Source organism: Taudactylus pleione, unplaced genomic scaffold (genome assembly GCF_031769625.1).
Source record: "Taudactylus pleione unplaced genomic scaffold, aTauple2 ptg000095l, whole genome shotgun sequence".
NCBI lineage: Eukaryota > Metazoa > Chordata > Amphibia > Anura > Myobatrachidae > Taudactylus > Taudactylus pleione.
In genome coordinates, this window is record NW_028284497.1 from 15,987,501 (window position 1) to 16,011,431 (window position 23,931).

General features: G+C 47.1%; 1 protein-coding gene across 1 annotated transcript in view; it reads right to left on the reverse strand.

Annotated features, from left to right (window-relative positions):
* Positions 1–22,818, reverse strand: part of PSME2 (proteasome activator subunit 2) — a 30,253-nt gene extending 7,435 nt beyond the window's left edge. Inside the window, exons 1-10 of the mRNA XM_088470252.1 lie at positions 22,600–22,818; positions 9,061–9,093; positions 6,538–6,600; positions 4,570–4,656; positions 4,192–4,228; positions 4,018–4,115; positions 3,869–3,937; positions 3,260–3,327; positions 2,429–2,483; positions 1,607–1,693 (exon numbers count right to left, since the gene is read on the reverse strand). Of these exons, the coding sequence (XP_088326378.1) occupies positions 1,607–1,693; positions 2,429–2,483; positions 3,260–3,327; positions 3,869–3,937; positions 4,018–4,115; positions 4,192–4,228; positions 4,570–4,656; positions 6,538–6,600; positions 9,061–9,093; positions 22,600–22,647 (645 nt within the window). The 5' untranslated portion in view covers positions 22,648–22,818. The remainder of the gene's footprint in view (positions 1–1,606; positions 1,694–2,428; positions 2,484–3,259; positions 3,328–3,868; positions 3,938–4,017; positions 4,116–4,191; positions 4,229–4,569; positions 4,657–6,537; positions 6,601–9,060; positions 9,094–22,599) is intronic.
* Positions 22,819–23,931: the final 1,113 nt, after the last annotated feature.

The following is a 23,931-nucleotide window of genomic DNA, read 5'->3' on the forward strand; positions in this document are numbered from 1 at the left end:
CGTTGTTTTATGTCTAAACCTAACCCTAAAACTCACCGTCGGAATGTGTCAGGCTTGTGACTGTTGGATGCCGCTGTTGGTATTGTGACTGTTGGCATTCTATCGCCATTATGACCATCGGGATCCTGACTACATCCCGAGACATAGGGCTAAATTTACTAAAGTTACAAAAGTTACTGTGTTGTCCAGAGTAGCCAATCAAATTCTATATATCATTTTCAAGATAGTATCAGATAAATGAAACTAGGATCTGATCTGGATCTAGACTCGAGGATCTGATCTGGATCTAGATCTAAGCCAGGTCTTCAGGCTGGACCAGCCAGCATCAGGCCATGGCGCATCCAGTGACAAAGTGCGTGCGATGGAACTGTATGGCGACAAAAAAATGGGCGTGGCCTCGTCGGTAGGTGATGTGGCATTACGGCCGAACCCCCGTTCGGCATTATAGCTCGGGGGGGTGGTGGGTGCAGTGCCGGTTCCCTCACTGTGACAGGAGCTGAGTGCTGCACTTAATGCTACAGTGCAGCACCTGGCTCCTGTCACTGAGGGTCAGAGGAGTCGGTACCTTGGTGTCATCCCTCGGTGGGTGACACCTGGGTGCGGCCCGCACCCCCCTTGTGACGTCACTGGTTGCATCTATCAAAGTAAAGTTGATTTATATGGCAAGAGCAAAGACATCTCTTTGGGAATGCTATGGTCTATTATGAGTGTTATATTAAAGACTGACAAGGTAATTAAATGTACGCTTTAAGCTATATTGCTGCAATGTATTTATTTATTGATCAAAATTTTTAAGACAGGAGGGAGATGTATCAAACAGTGAAAAAAGTGGAGAAGTGGAACAGTGGAGAAGTTGCCCATAGCAAGAAACCAGCTTCTACCTATCATATAGAATGTACTTGATAAATTCTACTTCTAAGCTGATAGGTTGCTACGGGAAACTTCTCCAGTGGTCAACTTTCCCTCTCTTTTCACTGCATGATATAGCTAGATAAGATTAAGGGGTCTATTTACTAAGCAGTGTTAGGAGTGAATAGTGATAAGGTGCCAGCCAATCAGCTCCCAACTGTCATCTCACAGGCTGTGTTTGAAAAATGACAGTTGGGAGCTGATTGCCTGGCACCTTATCACTTTCTTATCACTTTTCACTCTGTCTCCTAACACTGCTTAGTAAATAGACCCCTAAGTATGTAATGGGATGGAGGGGGCTGGCTTTGGTGAGCATGCCCATTAAAGGACAGAAAGTACTATGTATACATTACTACAGAGCGTAAATAGCAAACGCTTGCATATGTCATTAAATCAATTTTGTACCTATAACATGTAAGAAAAATAATAAAAACTTTTAGTTAAAGATATGAGAAGGACTTGCGTAGCATTATGGCAGCATTTGTATAATATTGCTAAATGATTTTATGAGTAAAATAACTATACTATTATATATAAAACTATTATCTATGTTTACGTCAACTGTAAAAGACACCCAAATGAGGATATATCTGTATCCCTTTCCCAGCTACAAAGAAATGTAAATAATGAGTAGCCATTTTCTCATAGACATACTGGCTGAGCAATGATATTTAGATGTAAATAAGTTGAAACTCACATAGATATTTCTGACATCAATGAGAGTTAGTCTTAGATCTACAAAGGCACATTCATCTTTGTCATGGACCAGAGCTCTGTAGTCCATCTGGGTTGAGGAAAACAGAGAACATATACAGAACATATAAGTAGTCTGTAAGCAGGAGACACATGAATGAAAGGTGTAGAAAAAAAAAAAAAAACAGGTCAGTAGAACATGAAAATGGAGGAGGAACACTAAGTGATACTAGTCTCAGGGCCTGATTCAGCAGCGATAGCAAGTGCAACTACGTACACAGATGGAGCGATTGTTAAGCCATTGTACATGCGTATAAGCCACACTGTGCGTGCACTGCGATTATACTGTGATTACGGACGCAGAAACCATTGCAGAGTGAGTGACAGGCTGTGAGCGTTTGGGGGTGGTGACGGGGGAGTGGTAGGAAAAACACAGACGTACCTGTCCGTTTGAACATCAATGCTTGGGTGTGCATAAATTAGCCACTGAGATTGCATACGCAGCTTGAGAGCAAACTGCATGCGCAGAGACTTGCAGTGTCTGCGGCAGGTCAGACCTGGTGTAAACGCTGCCTGAGTGGTCGATGTACGTCGATGGTACCGATATTTACACAGAAGAGCAACAGCGGACGGATGTGAGAAAGCAGCAGTGGCGTCTTTATGTAGGCAGTGTTTTGTAAGCATTAGCATATATTCACAGGTGTGTTCTGTGTAAATTCGCAGTTGCGAGCACAATAGCGATCATTACTGAATCAGGCCCTCAGTACGAAAGAATGAGAATAGAAGATATATGATAGTACTAGTGTATACGATAACATTTTCTCACCACATGGGTCTCTTTTGAAGCTTTAGCAACTGCATCTCCCCTTTCTGTGAAGTACCTGATACCACAAAAACATGTCACCCACCAGCACCATAGAAGTAGTTCACAAATCCATGCAGTGTGACACAAACAGAAAAGTAATGGGGAATTTGATGCATGGAAACAGTCAATATTTGCACATATAAAAGTATGACACAATGTACTGAAGTAGGGGTCAGACCATGAGAAATTATAAGGTATTACAGGGCGCTCTCAAATCTTGATGGCTGCGATATGCCATTTTGCAGCAGCATGTCGCAGCCATCCACATCGCAAGGGGTGCACAGGAAAACTTGAGATGATTGGTGGCACATCACATTCAACCGAATCTGAGTCTAATGGCCCGTACACATGGGACTATCAGACAACTATCAGATATCGTTGTCTGATCGTCCTGCATGTGCTGGATATCGAACATCCAGCAACATGCACCAACCCTCAAACGACGTAATGACCCATGATCAACGATCGCGGGTCCCTATAGTAAACAGGCTAACCTGGTCGATATCAACCAGGTTGGCCTGCATGCACGGACAATAGTCGATATCGACCATCCGTGCCCGCGCATCGACCATTTGGTCGTTGGAGGGGTTAAAAAAAGGACGATATAAATGTTCAAACAATATCGTTATCGTTTATATCGTCCTTTTTATCTGACCGTATGTATGCACCATATGCCTTCAGATTCATGCTGAGAATACCAATCACATAACGATGAAGCCACCAAAGCATACTAGATAAAGGGAAATCCTCCTAGTCAGGTAACTAGAATAGAGTGGGAACACTGGTCCTTACTTGAAGATGCTGGTCTGAGATGTCTCCACTTTAGTCTTTAAGGCTGTTATACGTTCTAATACCTTCTCCTGATATATAAAGAAAGTCAAAAACATAAAAATGTGCTCAAATAACTTATTTTCATTCTCTATAGACTTGATTCAGAGATGTACGTAAACCGATGGGGTCTGTGCATGTGCAGAACGAGTGACATGCTGTGGCCCATTTGGGGACAGGGAGGGGGTGTTGCTGGCCTGCGTTCCAGGAAATGGGGGAGTGTCACCCCCGTTTTCTGGGAATGCTGAGGCCAGGATTTGCGGATGAAGATTTCCTGGCCTTGCAAGCGGCAGAAGGCGGCCAGTCTGAGTAAGCTTCAGCCGGAAACATCGCAACCTACAATCTCCAATGCTGTGTCTTCAGACGCAGCCCTCAGATCTGCGAACGTCGGCTGGAGGCATCTTTTTTTTCTTCAGATGCCTCCTGCAGGCATTAGCATAGTTTAGCACAGTACTGTGTCCATCTCTGAATCAGGACCTTAGAGCATTTCCTTATAATGCTTGTATCTCTTTCTCTATGTTGAGTAACACTTTTAATATATTAATTTATATATGCAAATTAAGATTTCTGTACCTGTACTGAAACTCCAAAGTCATTTCCATCCTCAATTCTTGGAATTACATGATGCATCCAAGTGATAATCTAAAAGAGAGAAATAGTGACATGCTGTGAGTGCCACTCACATGACAATAGCACCCCTAGGTCACTGATGTCAGTCTTACCAAAGCAAGACCTTCTCTTAAAGTTCTTATCTCAGGTTGGACAATGTTCTGTATTTTCTGCAGCTTTTCATTCTCCTTCAAAAATCCACATTTTGGAACTGTGAAATCCAAAAAGCACATGTAAATATCCTAGCTAAAACTCAGTATTAGAAAGATGCAAGTGAGAGTACTTACCTTTCTTTTCTTCTTTGTCTGTTTCCATTTTGGAGTCCTGAGAAGAAAATAAACATTTACCGTACTTCATGATTCATGTGATAGACAAGAAAACACTGATCCACCCTGACAGTTCCAGGCCCAATGCACGAGCCTAGCCTAATACTGAGATAGCTGTGTTCATCTTTGCCATGACACAAATGTATTTTTCTAGGCCCATGTGACATTCTGGCCTGTATTTCATTGTCACCCCTAGTAATTGCTGTTATTCACTTGGACAACCCGCCACAGTTGTGTCCCTTGAAAATTATCTGGCACCCAAATACTTTTTTTCTTTCACACCCTCCCATACCCCCATAACTGTAGTCTCGTCTTACATTCCTGTCCCATGACTCTCACCTCAGACTCAGGAGTGGGAGGGTCAGGAATGGGAATGTTCAGCTCAGAATGAAGTGTTGTCAGGTCCTTGACAGTAAAGAGATCACTCTGTGGAGGAAAAAATTGTCAGGCCACCAACTACAAAGCGCTGCAATATGCTTGTGCATCTCTAGGAGAAACCTTGCAGGTCTTAATGGCTTTACTACGATTTGTTGTAAGTTTATGTATAAATCAATATGCAGATTTTATGTTACAGTCATGAAGGCGCCCATATAAAACTACCATGAGCACATATATTAATGATATAATATTACCAGCGGCAGTGTTTAGCGCACAGTAGGCCTGATTCAGAGACGGGTGCAGTGTCGATGTTCCCACAGTCGAGTGAACCCAAGTGTCTGGTGGCGTTTGCAATTGTGTACGGCATCACTAAAATTTGAGAAGGGGTTTGCAATCCCTGGGAGAATCAGGGTGGACATTGGAAGGTGACCTAATGGTCCGTACACACGGGGCGATCAGACAACGATCAGATATCATTGTCTGATTGTCCTGCATGTGCTGGATGTTCTATATCGAACATCCAGCACATGCACCAACCGCCAAACTACTATAACGACCCTCGATCAACGATCGCAGGTCCCTATAGTAAACAGGCTAACCTGGTCGATATCGGCCAGGCTGGCCTGCATGCACGGATGATGATCGATATTGACCATCCGTGCCCGCGCATCGATGGTTGTTTGGGGCTAAAAAATGGACAATATAAATGAACAAACTATATCGTTATCAGTTATATTGTCCTGGTTATCTGACCGTATGTATGCACCACAAGTGATTGCAAAAAAACGGTTGTTTCATAGGCGTGATATGGGAGTGTCATGAGCATGATATGGGAGTGTCATGGGTGTGATATAGGAGTGTCATGGGCGTGATATGGGAGTGTCATGGGCGTGATATGGGAGTGTCATGGGTGTGATATAGGAGTGTCATGGGCGTGATATGGGAGTGTCATGGGCGTGATATAGGAGTGTCATGGGCGTGATATGGGAGTGTCATGGGAGTGATATAGGAAAGTCATGGGCGTGATATAGGAGTGTCATGGGCGTTATATGGGAGTGTTATGGGTGTGATATAGGAGTGTCATGAGCATGATATAGGAGTGTTATGAGCATGATATGGGAGTGTCATGGGTGTGATATAGGAGTGTCATAGGCGTTATATGGGAGTGTCATGGGCGTGATATAGGAGTGTCATGGGCGTGATATAGGAGTGTCATGGGCGTGATATAGGAGTGTTATGAGCATGATATAGGAGTGTCATAGGTGTGATATAGGAGTGTCATAGGCGTGATATGGAAGTGTCATGGGCGTTATATGGGAGTGTCATGGGTGTGATATAGGAGTGTCATGGGTGTGTTTGGAAACAGCTGCGTTCCAAAGCGTAGTTACAATGCTTCAGAGGCCATGGTCAGTTGGATTAGAGAAGAGTAGCTAGAGTAGACCCTAGGCTACCGCAAATGTTGATGGTGCGACCGATGTTAAGAGTGTTTACAATTTCCGTTGCAATTGCAAAGATGACGGAGGCAGAAAGAGGGCGTCTTATCGCTCGTACACTCGGTCACTCACAAAGGGAAGACTGAGATTAGCATTCGCATATTTCCGTAACCGCTGTTGTAATTGCTGCTGCATTACCAACCATCTCTGAATCAGGCACAGTAAGCATTCAAAATGCACTTTAAACTGAATGTTTGTATTTGTTAGCCACATAGCTAGAATTAGTTAAGAGACCTGCAGAATTGGTGTATTATTTACCATGATTTTTAGAAAAGTTACTAGTAAACGTCAACAAAAACTGCCATCTATTAGGTTAAAACTGAGTAAAGGTGGTATGACTATTGTTTGTATGACTGGTATGCATGAGTTTGTAAGTGGTATAGTGTGAATGGACAGCACATTGTAAAACCCGTCCGACAAACATATCCCTAATGACCTTCAGAAGTTTATCCAGGTACTGAATCTTTTCCGGCACAATTTCAGACAGGAAGCTCTGGACCTGTAGAGAGATTCTCAGTGTCAAAACAATGCTATGATAGAATGCTGTATAATAGATATGACAATGGGGCGACATGGTTGTACAATTATACAAGGTGTGTAGCAATGTTTGTGACTGCCCTATAAAGAAAGGTATGTTTTTAAAGTCACTGCCATATTTGCACAGCAATTACTCTTATCTGTATTTCTCTCAGCAGCAATGACTGCAGTATCAGTTAATCTTGCTCTTTTTATCAATGCAGTGTTTTTGGTCATAAAGCTGTGTGTAATGGAAAAAACATTTGTTTTGGGAGATATATCAAGTAATAGACATGGATGGACCCGTCAAATAAGGCCTATAGGCTCAGACAGCCCAGAGCTGTACCAAGTGTCGGACTGGGGCATGAGGGGCACACCTGGGAATGCAATGGTAAGAGCCCAAGCTTAAGGAGTGTGGCTAGCCATTAGAGGGGGGTGTGGCCAGCCAAAACAGATGGATTTGACCAACCATTAGAGAGGACATGCAAAGAACAGGGCCCCTTTATAAAAGAGGGGAAGGAATGTGTCAGCACCATCCACTTTGATCGGTAGGAGGGCTAATCTTAGTGTAGTTTCCATAGAAAGAAATCAAGCACCCAAGTTTATCCATGGCCCTGCTCCACCCCTAGAGGAGGGGGTGGGCCCTCAGGCAGTGGGGCCCACCAGGGATTTCCCCTGTAACCCTCTGGGCCAGTCCGACCCTGTACCTCAGTGTTGGTCTGGTCATGCAAGAGATAAATTGGGTTGTATGTTGTAATGAATAAGATATATGTTAAAATAGCTCTACAGTAATACTTGAGGTATATAAATGAAGTGATGCAGTGTTGACTGAAAGTTAATCTGTCTACACAATGGGGGAGATTTAATTAGCTGTGAGGTTCTGTCAGAATCTAACATACTAATAAAATGTGTTGCCTGGGAAGAAAGCCTGCCTCATTTTGCTTCCACCCCATAGAGGTGTGAGCAAAAACCAGCACAATTCACATTACATAATCACAGCAATGTATCACGTCACCTCGCGCTTAATTGAATCTATCCCAGTGAGTGATTTTGACAATTTGTCTGTATTAAGCTATTTCTCAGATTTCATTGATAGTGTATGACCAGCAACCCAAACCAAAATCTGATCAAGAACTTAAGAAAATCGCATTGGTCAATAACTGTTATTGTCTCACTACAATAAATGGATCTCTTTCATCTATTGTCTCACATACGCAAGATGACATATGTGGCTAATTGGTATCCAGACAGACTTGTACTGGAACTGCCTGTGTGTGGGTTGCTTTAAATTTCAGCAATCCCATTGCTTAATCCTTAAAGAGTAGTGTATCTGTACAGTGGTCTGTCTATTAAACCAGCACAGGTAGGAGGTTAACTGGGCAGATGAAACAAGTACTGTAACTACAGTAGCAAATACAGATAAATACAATATGAGAAAGTTAAGCTTCCAAAAGATCTACTTAGGGCCATGTTCAATTTGGCTGCGAAAAGTCGGAAGGCGTCATTTTCGCATGTTTGAATTATCCCCGTATTCAATTTCAAAGACTTTTCACTGGTGTGAACAGTCTTTGAGAAAAAAAACAGGGATAAGTTTTCACCATGTTTTACATGGCGAAAAAAAGTGCACAATTGGGGTTTAGGGGTGCAGGCTTAAAAAAAATAGCCTGCATCCCTGGGAATAGCCACTAAAAATGAACTGTGTAAAAAAAAGTTTTAAAGAAATATAGGGACACCCAAAAAAAATGTATTTAATTTTGAGGTAAAAAAAAATCGGGAACAGGTTTTTAAATAACGAAATTAATGTCCTTCTGCTCCACGGGAGGTTTCTGTCCTCCCTGAGCTCGCCTTAGGACACCTGCGTTGCGGTTTGACAGGTGTACCGCCCCAATTATGCGGCAGGTGTTTAAAAGAATGCGGGTGGTAGTGGCAGGTGCATTTTTGAAGAATTTTCAAAATGCACTTTAGGGATTTAAAAATATGCTTCCCCCCATTTTCATTTACCCCAAATTTGATAGGAATAGTTATTTAAAAAAACAAAACAAAAACTAAGTGCTATTCTTCACCACTTCTTCATAGCCGCAAATATGCACCTGCCGCGGCTATTACAAACCCCGACTTCCTTCAGCAGGCAAAAAAGGGGGTACCCATAGTGATCCCCCATGTCTGGACATCTTTAGGGGAGTCCCAGGTACATTTCCTGAAAATTCCTGTTATTTTCGCACATCCAATTTTGCCGGGTCCCGTTTTTGCTCCTTTTAAATTGAATACGGGGCCCGATACTTTATCCCCACTCTAACCTCCGATGTGGAGCGAAAAGTCCAGCACGGACTTTTCTCTCCCATATTGAATATAGCCCTTAGCTAGATGCCTTCACAATAAACAGAACACAACCTGAGGGGATTCATTATGTAGAAAGAGAAAATATTATTTTTGTTAATGTTACCTGATTGTAAAGATTTTTAGAGAATCCATCCACCTATTTGATACAAATAAACAAATTATCTATAAGCTTTACTTTGTGCAGTGCAATTATGTAACTAAGAATACATTTTGCATGTGAAAGTATAAAAGAAATACTAATAACACTACCACTACTACTACTTATAATAATAAAACAGAAGTGCCACTTGAAACCACCAGGTAATGCACAACCTTTCCATTTACTGTACATTGTTGTTTCTTGACTGTACTAGTGCAGGATTGATACATACCTAACCTTGCCCCTCTTATCTGTCCTATCACACCTGTCTATGCTATGGTGTGTGATTGTGTATTGTACTTATGCTCTAAAGCTGTGTACACACCTGAAAGATACATCTGCAGATCAACCGATCTGCATCTATGTCTGCAGATGATGGCTGTTCATACACACTGAACAACCGTTATTGCCATCTAAAGATATATCTGTTGTGAGGACATTGGCCAATTAATCTTTTACTCCGTACACACTGGCAGATCGACTTTGTGAAATGAGCCAAATCTTAAGGTGGGTACACACCTGAAAGATATATCTGCAGATGATGATCGTTCATACACACTGAACGAACATCATCTGTGCTGTAGCGGGTCTCGGCGGCTGGGGTGCAGGCAGGGGGCGTGGCCTAATTGCAGACTACGTGGTCACACCCCCTTCGGAAAAAAAGAAGAAACAAAAATTTGCGGCGCTGGGGAGGGGGGCGCTGTGTTCCCCTCAGCCCGGCGCACAGCCAATGTGATCGCTCCCCCCTTTGGCATAGGAGACTGCTCGGGGTGCTGCTTTAGCAGCCTTGGACAGTCTCTCAGTGCAGCCCAGCACACAGCAGCATGTGCTGGGCTGCTGTGGATGGGGAGCTGTGCCGGAGTCAGGTAAGTAGTAACCGCTCGTGGCTCCCCCCCCTTCTCTGCACCCCTGTGTACGGGTGATCGGCTGATCGCCCGTACACACTTGCCTATGGACAACACAGCCAATGCAATATGTCTGTGCACAGCCAATGCGATATGTCTGTGAATGACATTGTTCACAGACATATTGTCTGTACACACTGGCACGATATATTGGCCGATCAATTTACATAGTGGGCTGGCCTATTGAAGAGCACACATGGAAATGAAATAAGGGCCTATTCAGCTAACGATAAATGGCCCGGGTTCCATGCGGAAACGCTAGTTTGCGCATATTTAGGTTACCGGGTGATTCATCAGGACCACCTGATATTCAGCAAACTTCGAAAACTGGAAGTTTTCGAAGTTTGCTTCCAAGAACAAGCGCCCTCTTCAGACGGCACTTGTTCTCGGATTCCCGCTCCTTCCTATGGGAAGGAGTTGCAGGGATTCGAAGATACCTGCTGTGGTCCCTCCTTAATACATACGGGGGATACTTAATATTTGAGGTAAAACAACGAAAACAGGTTTTTTCAGGGATTATACCTCAAATACACTTTGATAAATGGGCCCCATACTATTGAAGCTGGACATTATACCACTGTGATGTAACCTGCAATAACTAGGGAGGGACTTGGCCTGGTAAAGCCACAATTAAAAATACTGAAGACTGCACATTTCTAAAGTGAATTATGTAAATGAAATATCAGAGGGTTTATACTTAAGCACATATGTCTATCATGTCCCTGACTCCTCTGCAGCAGGCTGCTATGTTAGGATGGAGGTGTGTCTCATACAGTATAACAGAGCAGGCAAAGAGTGACTGACTGCTTTTCAGCCTTGCTCTGTATGTCCTATGTTGTTCATACATACATACAGGTACCTGGCAAACAGAACTGGGCACATGGAGGTAAAGCAACACAGACACCAAATTGAAAATAACGCATAGTGTAGCTGATGCAGGCACACAAGGATAACTGATAAGCACCCGGCAGCGTGAATGGAGAAAACCAACTCCCCAGAGGTCACAGCTCCGGCACCCGCACACCTCCTACTTCACTCCTCCAAGTCACAACTGCAGCCTCCGGACGATCCCGCACGCACCTCCCATTTCATAGCTCCTGCTGACAGGGAACAAGGCACTAAGGGGCCCATATATCAAAGTTAATTTGAGGTAAATTCCCCGGAAACACCTGTTTTCAGGGGTTTACCTCAAATATTAAGTATCCCCCGGATGTATGAAAGAGGGACCGCAGCAGCTATCTCCGATACGTGCTGCGATCCCTCCATTGCCGCCGGCAGCCGCCTCCCCCATAGGTTTCTATGGGGGATGCGATGCTGCCAAATGTATCAATATCGGGAATGCGAAGCATTCCCAATATTGGCCCCAGCAGCTATCGCTATCTGAAGACAGCATTAGCCGCTGTAGCCTATGGGCACTTACCGCATTTCTGCCGGCGGAGGGATCTCCCAGCTCAAGTGCAGTACGCGGGACTGCGCATGCGCAGCAGTCCCGCATGCACTCCGGCCGCATCGCAGGGACAGGCTCCTTTCGGAGCCCGTCTCCCTGCAAGTGCCGCTACATACATTCAGCCGGTATGATCGCATTTTGCAATGCGATCATGGGCGGTACTGGATGCCCTGATCGCATTGTAAAATGCGATCATTAATAAATGGGCCCCTAACTATGCCCCTGCACCCGCACATCACTCACTGTCCCCCTGCTTCCGCACATCACTCCCTGTCCCCCTGCTCCCGCACATCACTCACTGTCACCCTGCTGCCGCACATCACTGGCACTGCTCCCGGACATCACTGGCACTGTTCCCTGCTCTCGAACATCACTCACTGGCACTGCTCACGCTGGTTGGGGCTCGTCAGCTTCCTCTGACCGTGCCTCCCTATGATTATATTCCCCCCACCACTCCCCACAGGTCACAGTTCTAGCTGGGCAGGGCTCCCACCGACAGCTCCCTCTACCCGATACCTGCCTCACCTCCAACAGTGTCCCAGTCCCAACTACTCACCTGTCAAATTTCCGATGACAGCTGCTGCCTGCTGGATTCTGCCCCATGCCAAGGAATATTATTTGAATAACCCGGCCTCCAGGTGATACGCTGAGCGGCCAACCAATTGTTGGTCGGCTGGTCGCCCATAGACACTGCACGATGCCCCAATATATCTTCAAAAATATTGGGCATCGGCTGTGCAGCACAGCCGACGCGACATGTCTGTGAACAACATCGTTCACAGACATATCGTTTGTACACACTTGCCGATCAGGTAACGATATATTGGACAATCAATTGATCGGCCAATATATCTGTCAGTGTGTACCCACCATAATACCCTGTTTCTGTGAAACATCCCTTGTTACTGATGAGTTAATAATTAATATACTGTAATTGTGTGCATGTGTATGCATGCTATTCATATATAAATAAATGTGATGTAGCTAAAAGTAAGGGTAGGAAAGCACCCATAAAAAGTCTATATTTCCTTTTTATAGTTTCCATTACTCTGTTACTGTGCCTGTCACAGTAACGTAAGAGCAGCGCCACTCTGATGCTGGCCGTCAGACTCCAGGAGCAGGATAGTGCAGAATGACAAGTAAAAAAAGCCATGTGGCGTGCCCATGAAATTGAGAACACTGCAATAGGTTGTGTAAGGGGGTGTAGATAAGTCTTTTGAGCAGGTTGGATGGGCAAGGGAGCTGAGAGATAGAACAGTGATTTGAATCAATCATTTCCAAGTGAAATAATATATAGCATTCCCGCTAATATCGGTTCAGACCAAAAATGGCTAACTGAACTGTATACTCCTAGTTGCAAACTGACCTTAATATCTAGGTACAATTTGGTTTAAAGTAATATTTCCTTGGAAATTTGAGCCCCTGGAAATAAATGAATATCTCCCTGCATGTTGGATCTATTCATGCTATTCTCTAGCCTTTATAAGCATTTTGAAGTTTAGGGTTTTTTCTCAAATTAATTTTGAATGCAAAACCCCCCTCAATATTATGACATTCAGTAAACATAATAAGATGGGGACTGTAGCGCTTCAAGGCCGGCTGACATTGAGCCTGAGTTAGAGTTATATGTAACTTTGTTTTGCAGACGGATCTTGAGATTTTTAGCACTGCTTGTGCTCCATAGCTGATCATATACAACCTTGAGCAACTACAGTACAGTCGTACTCAGGCAAAAGGGCAATCACAAGTATTATTTGCCCTGGGCATGTACGCAGAATTACGGCCAGTACAGTATACGCAGAGATACTACTGATCAGCATGTATTTATGAGAACACAATGTGTTTGCATATGCGTCAAACTTTCGTGCAACTCAGAATCATGCCCACTATATCAAATAATGTCTGTGGGTGCACTGGATCATCTGCAGAGTGTCCCGGGGAACTATGGAAGTTTTCTAAATAGCCAGTGGTGTAGCTAAAGATGGAAACTCTGGCCCTGATTCAGATTTGTGGATAGAGCGAGAACGAGCTAGTAACTGTGTATCTTGCAGATGTAAAATGTGAGAGAGTTAAGCTGGGTGCACACTGACAGATACATTGGCCGATCAATTGATCAGCCAATGTATCTGCTGCCCGTCGGGCAGTGTGTACCCGCAATATGTCGGTGAACGTCGGCATTCACTGACATATTGTTTTGGTTGTGCTGCACAGCCAATGGACAGATATGTCTGCAGATCGCCCGTACACACACAGCGGCAGCCGCGAGGAGGGGGGGTGGGACACGCCCCCGACCCGCCCGCTGGGTCCCGCCCCCCGGCCGCTGGGACCCGAGGGCACAAGCAGATGATGGCCGTTCTGTGTGTATGAACGACCATCATCTGCAGATATAACTGTCAATTGTGTACCCACCTTTAGATTTCGGAGGGTCGTGTCCAGACTCAAATCTAACTTGCAGTGTAAAAATAAAGCTGCCCAGCATTTGTGGGCTACATGCAAAAGCCGCCAGTATTTACCCTGCACGTAAACATAATAAATGTATTTGCCCCCTTGAATTGCATTGCATTGTACAGGTACGGGCCTTATTCAGAGATTTACACAATGCCGATATTGACGCAGATCAAATTATTGTTTGCCATTGTGCATTCACAAATGCCACACTGCGCACGCACAGAGATTGTATTGTGATTATGCTCACACAGAGGTTTCACTCACAAAGTGAGTGACATGTAGTCAGCTTTTGGGGGAGGAAAAGGGATGGCTAGGAAGACACAGGTGTGTCAGGACAGTTTAAACTCTGGGCCTGATTCAGAGCCGGACGCTATTTGTGGACGGTCGTTCCAAAAAAGGGGCCGCCTATTTAAATTGAGCGCTCGCTCTTTGCAGTTTGTTGACGCCTCTATGTCTGAGCGAGCGAAAAATGCGCTCGCTATTTTGTAAAGACACCCCTTTGCCGTTCGCATCACACGTCATCTCCGGTATTTATTAGATGAATCGGGAACATCGAAAGGCATCTGAACTGCTTGCAGTGCTTGTGGTAGGATTTTCTTCCCGTTATCACTGCGAGCAGTTCAGGCTAAAAGACAACCAAGTGACGTGGTCGATGACGCTCCTTTACTAATTATGCACTCCCATTAAACGCCCTTTTGACCGTTAGGCACGCCTGTGTTCGGATCTCCACTCCCCCGTTTTCAAGCACCTTCCCCTGTTACCACCCACAAACGGTACATTCTATCAATCAAATTAGCCCCTCGCTGTTTTGCGAGCGCACGATTTCCGACCGCAATGACTGGTTTGCGCATGCGCATTACGACCCATACACATGCGCAGTTGTGCGAACATCGCTCAGAGCGAACGATTGTCCGCTTACAAGCGGCTCTGAATCAGGCCCTCTGTTTCATGGGCATGCATAAATTAACAACTGCAATCACCTTTGCAGTATGAGAGCTCTCTGCATGTCAGGAGAGCCGTAGTATATGAGGCAGGTCAGACTTGACTTACAAGCTGCGTAGCTGCCTGATCTGCGTTGATGTTAGTGATGTTTACGCCGTTGTACGTTTGAGAAAATATGAGATATGGTAAGAACTTACCTTTGTTATCTCTATTTCTACGAAGTCCATAGGGTTCCACAGGATACCTTGGGTATAGGTGTGACGTCAGTCATCGGGCACCATAGAGTTAAGCTTTCAGCCTCCCAGGATGCACTAGGGTCCCCCTTCTATACCCCGCCCCCGAGCCAAGGCATCAAAGTTTTGTACCAAGCCATAGGCCGGAGGAGGAGAAGGAAGAGAGAGAAAAAAGATCTGGATACACACAAGAATCACATTCTCACCAGAGGAAGATGGAAAAACCAGTGACCAGAGCAAAGCCCATCTGCAGCACAGGTGCGACAGGGCGGGAGTCCTGTGGAACCCTATGGACTTCGTAGAAATAGAGATAACAAAGGTAAGTTCTTACCATATCTCATATTTTCTACTTCAGGGTCCATAGGGTATCCACAGGATACCTTGGGGATGTCCCAAAGCAGTATCCTTTAAGGGTGGGGACGCTCCTGTGCTGAAAGGAGAATCCGCCGCCCGAAGGAAGCGTCCTGAGAGGCGAAGGTGTCAAACCTGTAATACCTCACGAAGGTATGGACAGAGGACCACGTAGCAGCCTTGCAGATCTGGACTGCAGAGGCACCACGTCGAGCTGCCCACGAAGGACCCACAGACCTAGTGGAATGAGCCTTCACAGAAGGAGGAACCGGCAGGCCTTCATGAAGATAAACTTCAGAAATAGCCATACGGATCCAGGCTGCCAAAGTTTGCTTTGAAGCAGGCCAACCCTTTTTACGGAAGCCATAGAGGACAAACAAGGCGTCCGACTTCCTAAACGAAGAAGTGCGGTCAACATAAGTCCTCAAGGCCCGCACAACATCCAAAGTGGCCTCACCCACTGAAAGACCAGGTGAGTTAAAAGCCGGAACAACTATTTCCTCGTTAACATGAAACTGGGAAACAACATTGGGAAGAAATTCAGGACGAGTGCGTAACACTGCCCTGTTCCCATGAAAAATCAAGAAAGGGGGTCTACAAGAAAGAGCCCCTAAATCAGAAACACGTCTGGCCGAAGCTATGGCCAGAAGGAAAACAGTCTTAGCTGTTAGCCATTTAAGATCCACTGAGCCCAGTGGTTCAAACGGCGGTCCCTGGAGAGCCCTCAGGACCACAGTCAAGTCCCAAGGCACAACAGGTGGAACAAAAGGCGGCTGAATTCGCAGAACGCCCTGCATAAAGGTGCGCACATCAGGGATTGTAGCAATCCTACGGTGAAACCAGACAGACAGGGCCGAAACCTGTACCTTCAAAGAAGCAAGGCGAAGCCCATGGTTTCCGAGCTCTTAACATGGTACGCACTACAGAGCTGGAAAACCCCCTGGACCTTAACATGGCTGTCTCAACAGCCACGCCGTCAAAGACAGCCGAGTCAGGTCCGGGTGAAGACAAGGACCCTGCGACAGAAGGTCCGGACGTAGTGGTAACCGCAGAGGATTGTCCACGGACAGACCCTGAAGGTCTGAGAACCAGTGCCGTCTGGGCCACGCGGGAGCTATCAACAGGAGCATCCCTCCTTCCTGTTTGAATTTCCGGATTACCCGTGGAAGAAGGGAAACCGGAGGAAACGGGTAAGCGAACCGGAACGTCCACCGGACGGACAGAGCATCCACCAGAGACGCCTTTTCGTCTCTTGTGCGAGACCCGTACACCGGCAACTTGTTGTTGTGCCGTGACGCCATGAGGTCTATCTCTGGAAGACCCCACTTGTCCACCAGCAGTTGAAAAACGTCCGGGTGCAGGGACCATTCCCCCGGATGAACGTCCTGGCGACTGAGAAAGTCCGCCTCCCAATTTAGCACTCCCGGGATGAAGACAGCTGATATAGCCGGAAGATTGCGCTCCGCCAATACCAGGATCCGAGACACCTCTACGAGAGCTGCCCGACTTCGGGTTCCTCCTTGCCGGTTTATGTAGGCCACGGTGGTAGCGTTGTCCAACTGGACCTGCACTGGGCGACCCTGGAGAACCCGATGTGCCTGCTGGAGAGCATTGAAGACCGCTCGGAGTTCCAAGATATTTATTGGAAGCTCTGCTTCTGTCGGAGTCCACCTGCCCTGGAACAAGTGTGGACCCAAAACTGCTCCCCAGCCCCAAAGACTGGCATCCGTTGTCAACAGGACCCAATTCGGTACCCAGAACGGACGACCCTTGTTGAGATGGGTCGTCTGCAACCACCAGGCAAGGGAAAGGCGAACCTCCGGGGTGAGCACTATCGTCTGGGATTTTAGAGACTGAGGCAGTCCGTTCCATTTGGACAGGATTAGGTGCTGCAGAGGTCTGGAGTGAAACTGGGCATATTCCACCATGTCGAACACCGACACCATGGAGCCCAGTAACCTCATTGCCGAGTGTAGAGACACCCGGCGGCTGTGCAGACAACTGCGCACCCTCGACTGTAAGGCAGAGATCTTTTCCCCGTCACAAAGATCCTTTGCTGTCCCGAGTCCAATAAGGCTCCGAGGTGCAGAATCCGCTGAGACGGGATTACAGTGGACTTCTGCCAGTTTATCAACCAGCCGTGCCTGTGCAGTAGGGCAATGGTCAGGTCCAGGTGACGCAGAAGGAGCTCCGGCGATACTGCCACTAATAGAAGGTCGTCCAAGTACGGCAACATGCGGACTCCCTGCAGCCGCAGAGAAGCCGCCATGACCGCCATCACCTTGGTGAACACACGCGGTGCTGTCGCCAGGCCAAAAGGCAACGCCCGAAACTGAAAATGGTCGCTGCAGATTGCAAACCTGAGGAACTGTTGATGGCGCAAAAGAATAGGGACATGCAGGTAAGCGTCCTGTATGTCCAATGACACCATGTAGTCCCCAGGTTCCAGCGCCAGAATGATGGACCGTAGGGTCTCCATCCGAAACTTCGGCATCCGCAAAGACTTGTTGAGAGCTTTGAGGTTGAGAATCGGACGATACGACCCATTGGGTTTCTGCACCAAAAAGAGATTGGAATAGAAACCCTGGCCCCTCTGTGAGAATGGAACAGGCACTATAACTCCAGCCTGGAGCATAGTGTGCAAGACCTTCCGCAGCTCCGTGGCCTTGTTCCGGTCTGATGGTAGACCCGTGGTGAAAAATCGAGCCGGGGGTCTGTGCCGGAAGGAGGGGGCATACCCGTGGGAGACCACCTCGAGAACCCAAGTGTCTGTCGTGGTGACCGACCAACACCGGGCGAACTGCAGCAGGCGGCCTCCCACTTTGGGATCCCCCAAAGGGAGGCCTGGACCGTCAGGCCGCAGGCTTGTCATCTGGCTTAGGTGCCGGACGTCTGGTACTCCAGGCCTGCTTCCGGAGCTTGGCCGATTTCTTGGGGCCAGCCTGTCGGGGAAAAGACTGTGGTTTGGGCCTGCCCTGGGCCCTATAAGACCGAAAGGACGATGGCCCTGAACCAGAAGGACAGCAGCCGACGGGAGACATGCCGATTTAGCTGCCGCCAGTGTGGCTACAATCTTGTCCAGATCTGGACCGAAGAGAACTTCTCCGTTAAAGGGCAATGCCTCCAAACCCTTTTTGGAATCAGCGTCCGCCTTCCAGGATCGCAACCACAAGGTGCGACGAGCAGCCACCGCTGCCGAAGAAATTCGAGACGCCAGGGTACTAATGTCTAAGGCCGCCTCATTGATATAAGTGGCCGAATCACGGAGATTACCAATCAACTCCGCCTGCTCAGCCGGAATCGAAGGACGCCTCCAACATATCCGCCCAGCGCTCCATAGCTCTGGCAACCCAGCAAATGGCCATAGCCGGCCGCGCTGCCCCCCCCGCAAGTGAATAAGCGGACTTCAGGCAGATCTCCACCTTGCGGTCCGTAGCATCCTTAAGGGAGGACATGGATGGCATTGGTAATGTGGCACTACGGACAAGACGTGTCACATGAGAATCCACCTGTGGAGGGGATTCCCACTTAGCAAAATAATTATCCGCGAACGGATAAGCCACCGCCAGACGCCTCTGCGGCTGGTATCGCTTGCCAGGCTGTTTCCATGCCTCCTCTAAATGGTCCACCAACTGACCCGAAAGAGGAAAGACTGTGGCGTCACCCTTCACATCCTTAAAAAAGGCATACTTGGATTTAGCCGCTGGGGGAACTTCGTCCTAAATCACAAGGCTGTGCGGACTGCCCGAATAAGTCCAGGAATATACACCTTGGACCTAGCGTCCGCTTCCTTAGTACGGAGAGGTTCCTGATCGGAAAGATCCAGAATCTCCCCGTCATCAGACGTCCCTTCGTCATCCTCATAAGGAGCCGACAGAGACGCCACCGGCCGTTTATGTGGCCGCATCACAGACTCCCCTTGCAACACATCCGACAAGTGCTGTACAGAACTCGTCAGGGAGTTAACCCACGCCGGCTCCTGAGAAACCGGGAGAGGGGAAATAGGGAGACTGCGGGGTACCACCAATTGTCTTGGGAAACCCTGCATGGGTGACGACACCACTGATTGCTGGGACAAACCCATCTGCGTAAACGCGGGCTGCGGAGCTAACTGGCCCACTAAGGTTGTAAGCGCCTGAGCGAAACAAGCCCAGGGCGGCTCCTGTACCGGTGCTATAACCGCAATAGGCCGCGCCAACGACAAACACTGCTGGCATATGCCCTCCGCGCTACCCTCCCCCTCCGCTAAAGGTACTTTACACGTAGTACACTGTAGCCGGAGGAAAATCACTTTCAGACATGATGGTAGAAAGTATGTGACCCCTCTCACCAATTGTTTTAAAATGGCGAGAGACCACCCTGCAGCACCGCACCGCAAGGGCTTTAGCAGAAAGAACAGGGACAGTAATAAAGCTGACAGTCAGAAAGGAAAGTACAGGCAGCAGACGCTAGCACAGTCACATACGATGCAAAGAAAATCAATTCCTGCACTAACCAGAGCTGATCACTCAACTACACAGACTCAGAGCCTGGTAGGACACAGCGCTGCATACACAGACCTGACCACAGCGGAGGAGAGGTATGCGGGGGGACCCAGACCACGATGCCTCCTTCCAGACTTCCAGCAGCGTTCACCATGCGTTCTGAAGATGGCCGCCGAGGAGCAGAGAGGAGGCTGGCCTGGGGGAGGAGCGCTGCCACAGGGCCAGTCGGCGTGTTGCAGAGAGGGCTGTGTGCAGCGGGGGAGGCGCCGGCTGTGAGACAGGGAAGGCGCGCTCCCCTGGCATGCATTTAACCCCCGGGACACCGCAGCGCTACCGCTCTGCTGTGGTCCGCTGTCCCAGGGGGGTAGTGGAAGCGCAGGTTATATACCTGGCTCCACGCTGCAGCCAGTCCCCAGGGAGCCCCCTGCCTGGGGACTTCTGGACCATGTATCAGCGGGGACCCACCGCGGGACCCCACTGCTTACCTTGCTGCCCCCCATGAGTCCGGCCATGGTCCTAAACATCTGGGGTCACCGCTAGCTGTGACCCCAGATGCTTACCAGCATCCCCGCATCGGTACCGGCGTGGGTGTAGGGAAGACAGCATGGACGTCAGGACTGACTGTCCATGCTGTACTTCCAGATGTGCAGCCACAGCTGCAAAACGAAAACTTCAGGGGCTCTTCATGGCCCCTCTCTAACAGGTGCCTCCGACTCCGGCCGGGCACCGAACTAAACTGAGATGCCTTGGCTCGGGGGCGGGGTATAGGAGGGGGACCCTAGTGCATCCTGGGAGGCTGAAAGCTTAACTCTATGGTGCCCGATGACTGACGTCACACCTATACCCAAGGTATCCTGTGGATACCCTATGGACCCTGAAGTAGAAATGAGAAGGCAACAGTGGGTGTCAGGCCCTCTGTGACAGACTCCATGTAAATGTAGAAGGACCAGCACATCCTTCTTGGAAGATATTGGGGATTTCTTCATTATTAATTATTTCTGCAGGGCCCCGGTATTAGAAAACCCCCTATAACCACTAAAATAGGTTTTGCTGGGAAAGAACCAAGGAGCTTCTGCTAGTTGAATGCCAGTGTAAACAGCAATGTTAATTAAACTACTATATTAAGGCCTGATGAAGCAACATAGCAATAAGAACTTGTTAGCACAGTATTGATGCTCTTTTTCACTCTTCCTGTGTTTGAGCCTACACGCAGAACTAAAGGTACCTATCCACTAGACGATTAAAATGAGCGATTGAACGATAACAATATCGTTCGATAATCGTTTGCAGATTGTTTAAAAAATTGGTCTTTTAGATATTTATCATCGTGCAAACATGCTGGTCAACATGACGATAATGTCAGGTTCAGCATGTTTGCAGATAATTGATTGTGCCTACACTGAACAACTGCTCGTTCAGTGTAGGCACATAACAGACTGACAGACGACTGCACGATTACAATGTCATAATGGTGCAGTCTTTTGCCTGTCTTCTAGTGAATGGGCACCTTAAAGGCAATAATCCACTTGTAGATATACAAACGAGAGCACGATTATGACATTGCAATCGTGCTCTCGTTTGTATAGCTAGTGATATGCCTAGACTGAACGTTCACTCGTTCAGTCCCGGCACATCCCTCATCCCCGCACATGCTGAACCTGACGAGATTGTCAGGTTGACCAGCATGTATGGGCAATTTCGGAAGCGACCAGCGGGCACGCACATCGCTGGTCGCTTCCGACCAAAACATGCCCGATGCATGCGCGATTTGCAAGCGATTGCACGATAACGACGTCATTATCGTGCAATCGCTTGGCTAAATCGCTAAGTGGATAGCCCCCTTTAGACTACTGCCAAATAAAGATATGAGATCAGCTTAGAGCAATTGTAAGCCTGAGCAAGATAACATCACTAACACCTAGGGGGTTATTATTGAATATCCTTTTAACACTGTTCTTCCGGATCAATATTTTAATTAGCTATATGTGATGCGTCCTGCGGTGTAACATCACCTGAAGTCATATAACTTGCCCTTTGTGATTAGCAAGTTTATGTATTGAATAGTGTTATGATTGTTTAGATGTCTAGACTAAACTTGAAACTGTTTATTAAGATTTGTGTTTGAGTACTTTTAGTTATGTCCACAGGTCTGTGTTTCATGGGCCTATAGTCCCAATATTACAATGTCAAGCATGTAAAAAATGTATGGTTAAACCTTTATGTTAATTTATTAGTGCTCATTAAATATGGTATGTCTGAAATGTTGCTTGTACCTTGAACACATAATACAGTGAGCTCTGAAACCCTATTTCTAATGTAACATTCTTGTTTTCTCATGCAGTGCTTCTCACACCAACCCTACCACCGTCCTAGGCGCGTTTATGATTATATATGTCGGCATGTTCCTAGGCCAGGAATAATTGTCCAACAAAGTAAAAATCAGGTATACGCTGTATAGGCTCACAGCTTTGTACATCAGGTCAGTGAGTTAATGTACAATGTCTTCCTGTTTAAAACTTTAAATATATTCATGTGCCTGCGCTGATGTAAATGTAGATCCCCTGATCTTTCACAAAGAACTATAACATCCAAGTAAAAACATATTTCCAAAGCAGCTATTTACATTACCATGAACTATCTCTCCCACCCCCATGTATACATTTATTACTGACATCCATAATAGACACATTTACCTTTTCCTTGTTGGCAGGACTAATCTTCAGGGTGCATGCTTTAGCCATCTCTTTAGGTATTCTATAGTCTTGTGTCGCTCTTCTCTATCTCCAACTCTGGATCCTGATCTCTCCCTGTCTGACTGTCTCTTTTTTTGTCTTAGCCCTCTCTTCCGTCTCTCTGTGTCTGCCTCACTATGACTCTGTTACTTTCAGTTTCTCTTTAGATTACTGTTGTGGTTTCCGAGAAGGGGGGTGAGTGGCTAGTTGAGAAAAGGGAGTTTCCAGTGTTAAATAGGGAGGGAGAGAGATTCTGCTTCTATACAATGGAGCTGATGCAGAGTGAGTACTAGGTTAGCTGGCATAGCATATCTTTCATGTATTCACACTGCGCTTACCAATAACAGTGGGCGCATGCATATGTGCCCATGCAGATTTACATAACTGTCATTTGCACCTGGATGTGCTGAACAGGGGCTGTACAGTGTAGGCCAAGTACAGTGTATTTGCCCGGCAGGGGTGCCCATTGTCTCCTTTATTGTTTGCTCTGGCATGGGAGCAAGGCCATCTCTTCCATTGGGCTTGTTGGGCAGTTGCCCAAGGGCCCGAAGCTTGTAGGGGCCCCTGCAGCTGTAGCCAGTTGGTAAATTTGTGATGATTTTATAAGCCGGCCAATGGGGCACTGTATTCTGATCTAACCTCCCCCCCTCCCCCCGGTGACGAGTACTCACCTCAGTCCCAGTTTCACTTAATCCGACGGCTTCAGACCAGTCAGACAGAGTCTCTCTGCATGTGTGGGAGGTCTGATGGGCATGCAGGAGGGTTTAATTTTATTGACCCGTGAATGGGTGGGTAGGGAGCCCCAGTGCATTGCTTTGCCCAGGGCCCACACTGCTGTTAAGACAACCCTGCATGGGAGCCCCTTGCCATTACCCTTCGTTCCAACCCTTTATTCACAGGTATAGCAGTTTGCTCCACAGTTTAAAAAATGTGTTTATTTGCAGATTACATGTTATTGTTTGTTTTCAATGTACTTAGCTCTATGTCAGCCATTTTGGATATGTTCATTTTGCGGGATACAGAGTCAATTTACAGAAGTCTGAGGTGCTGCATGTCACAGGCTCTAATTCTTCTTTCCCCTTTCAATTACTTAACCAGTTTAAAATAACATCTCAGTCCATCCAGGGGCGTCTTTAGAGAGGACGGGGACCGTGTGCATCCCCCGTCACTGGCCCCCTACTCTCACCCCAGCTGCTGGCAGCTGACTGATGCGGCTGGCCGGCCACCGCAGAATCAGAAGGCTTTGGGCACTAGAGTGTGCCCAGAGTCTATGGCGCATGCACAGATCACCGG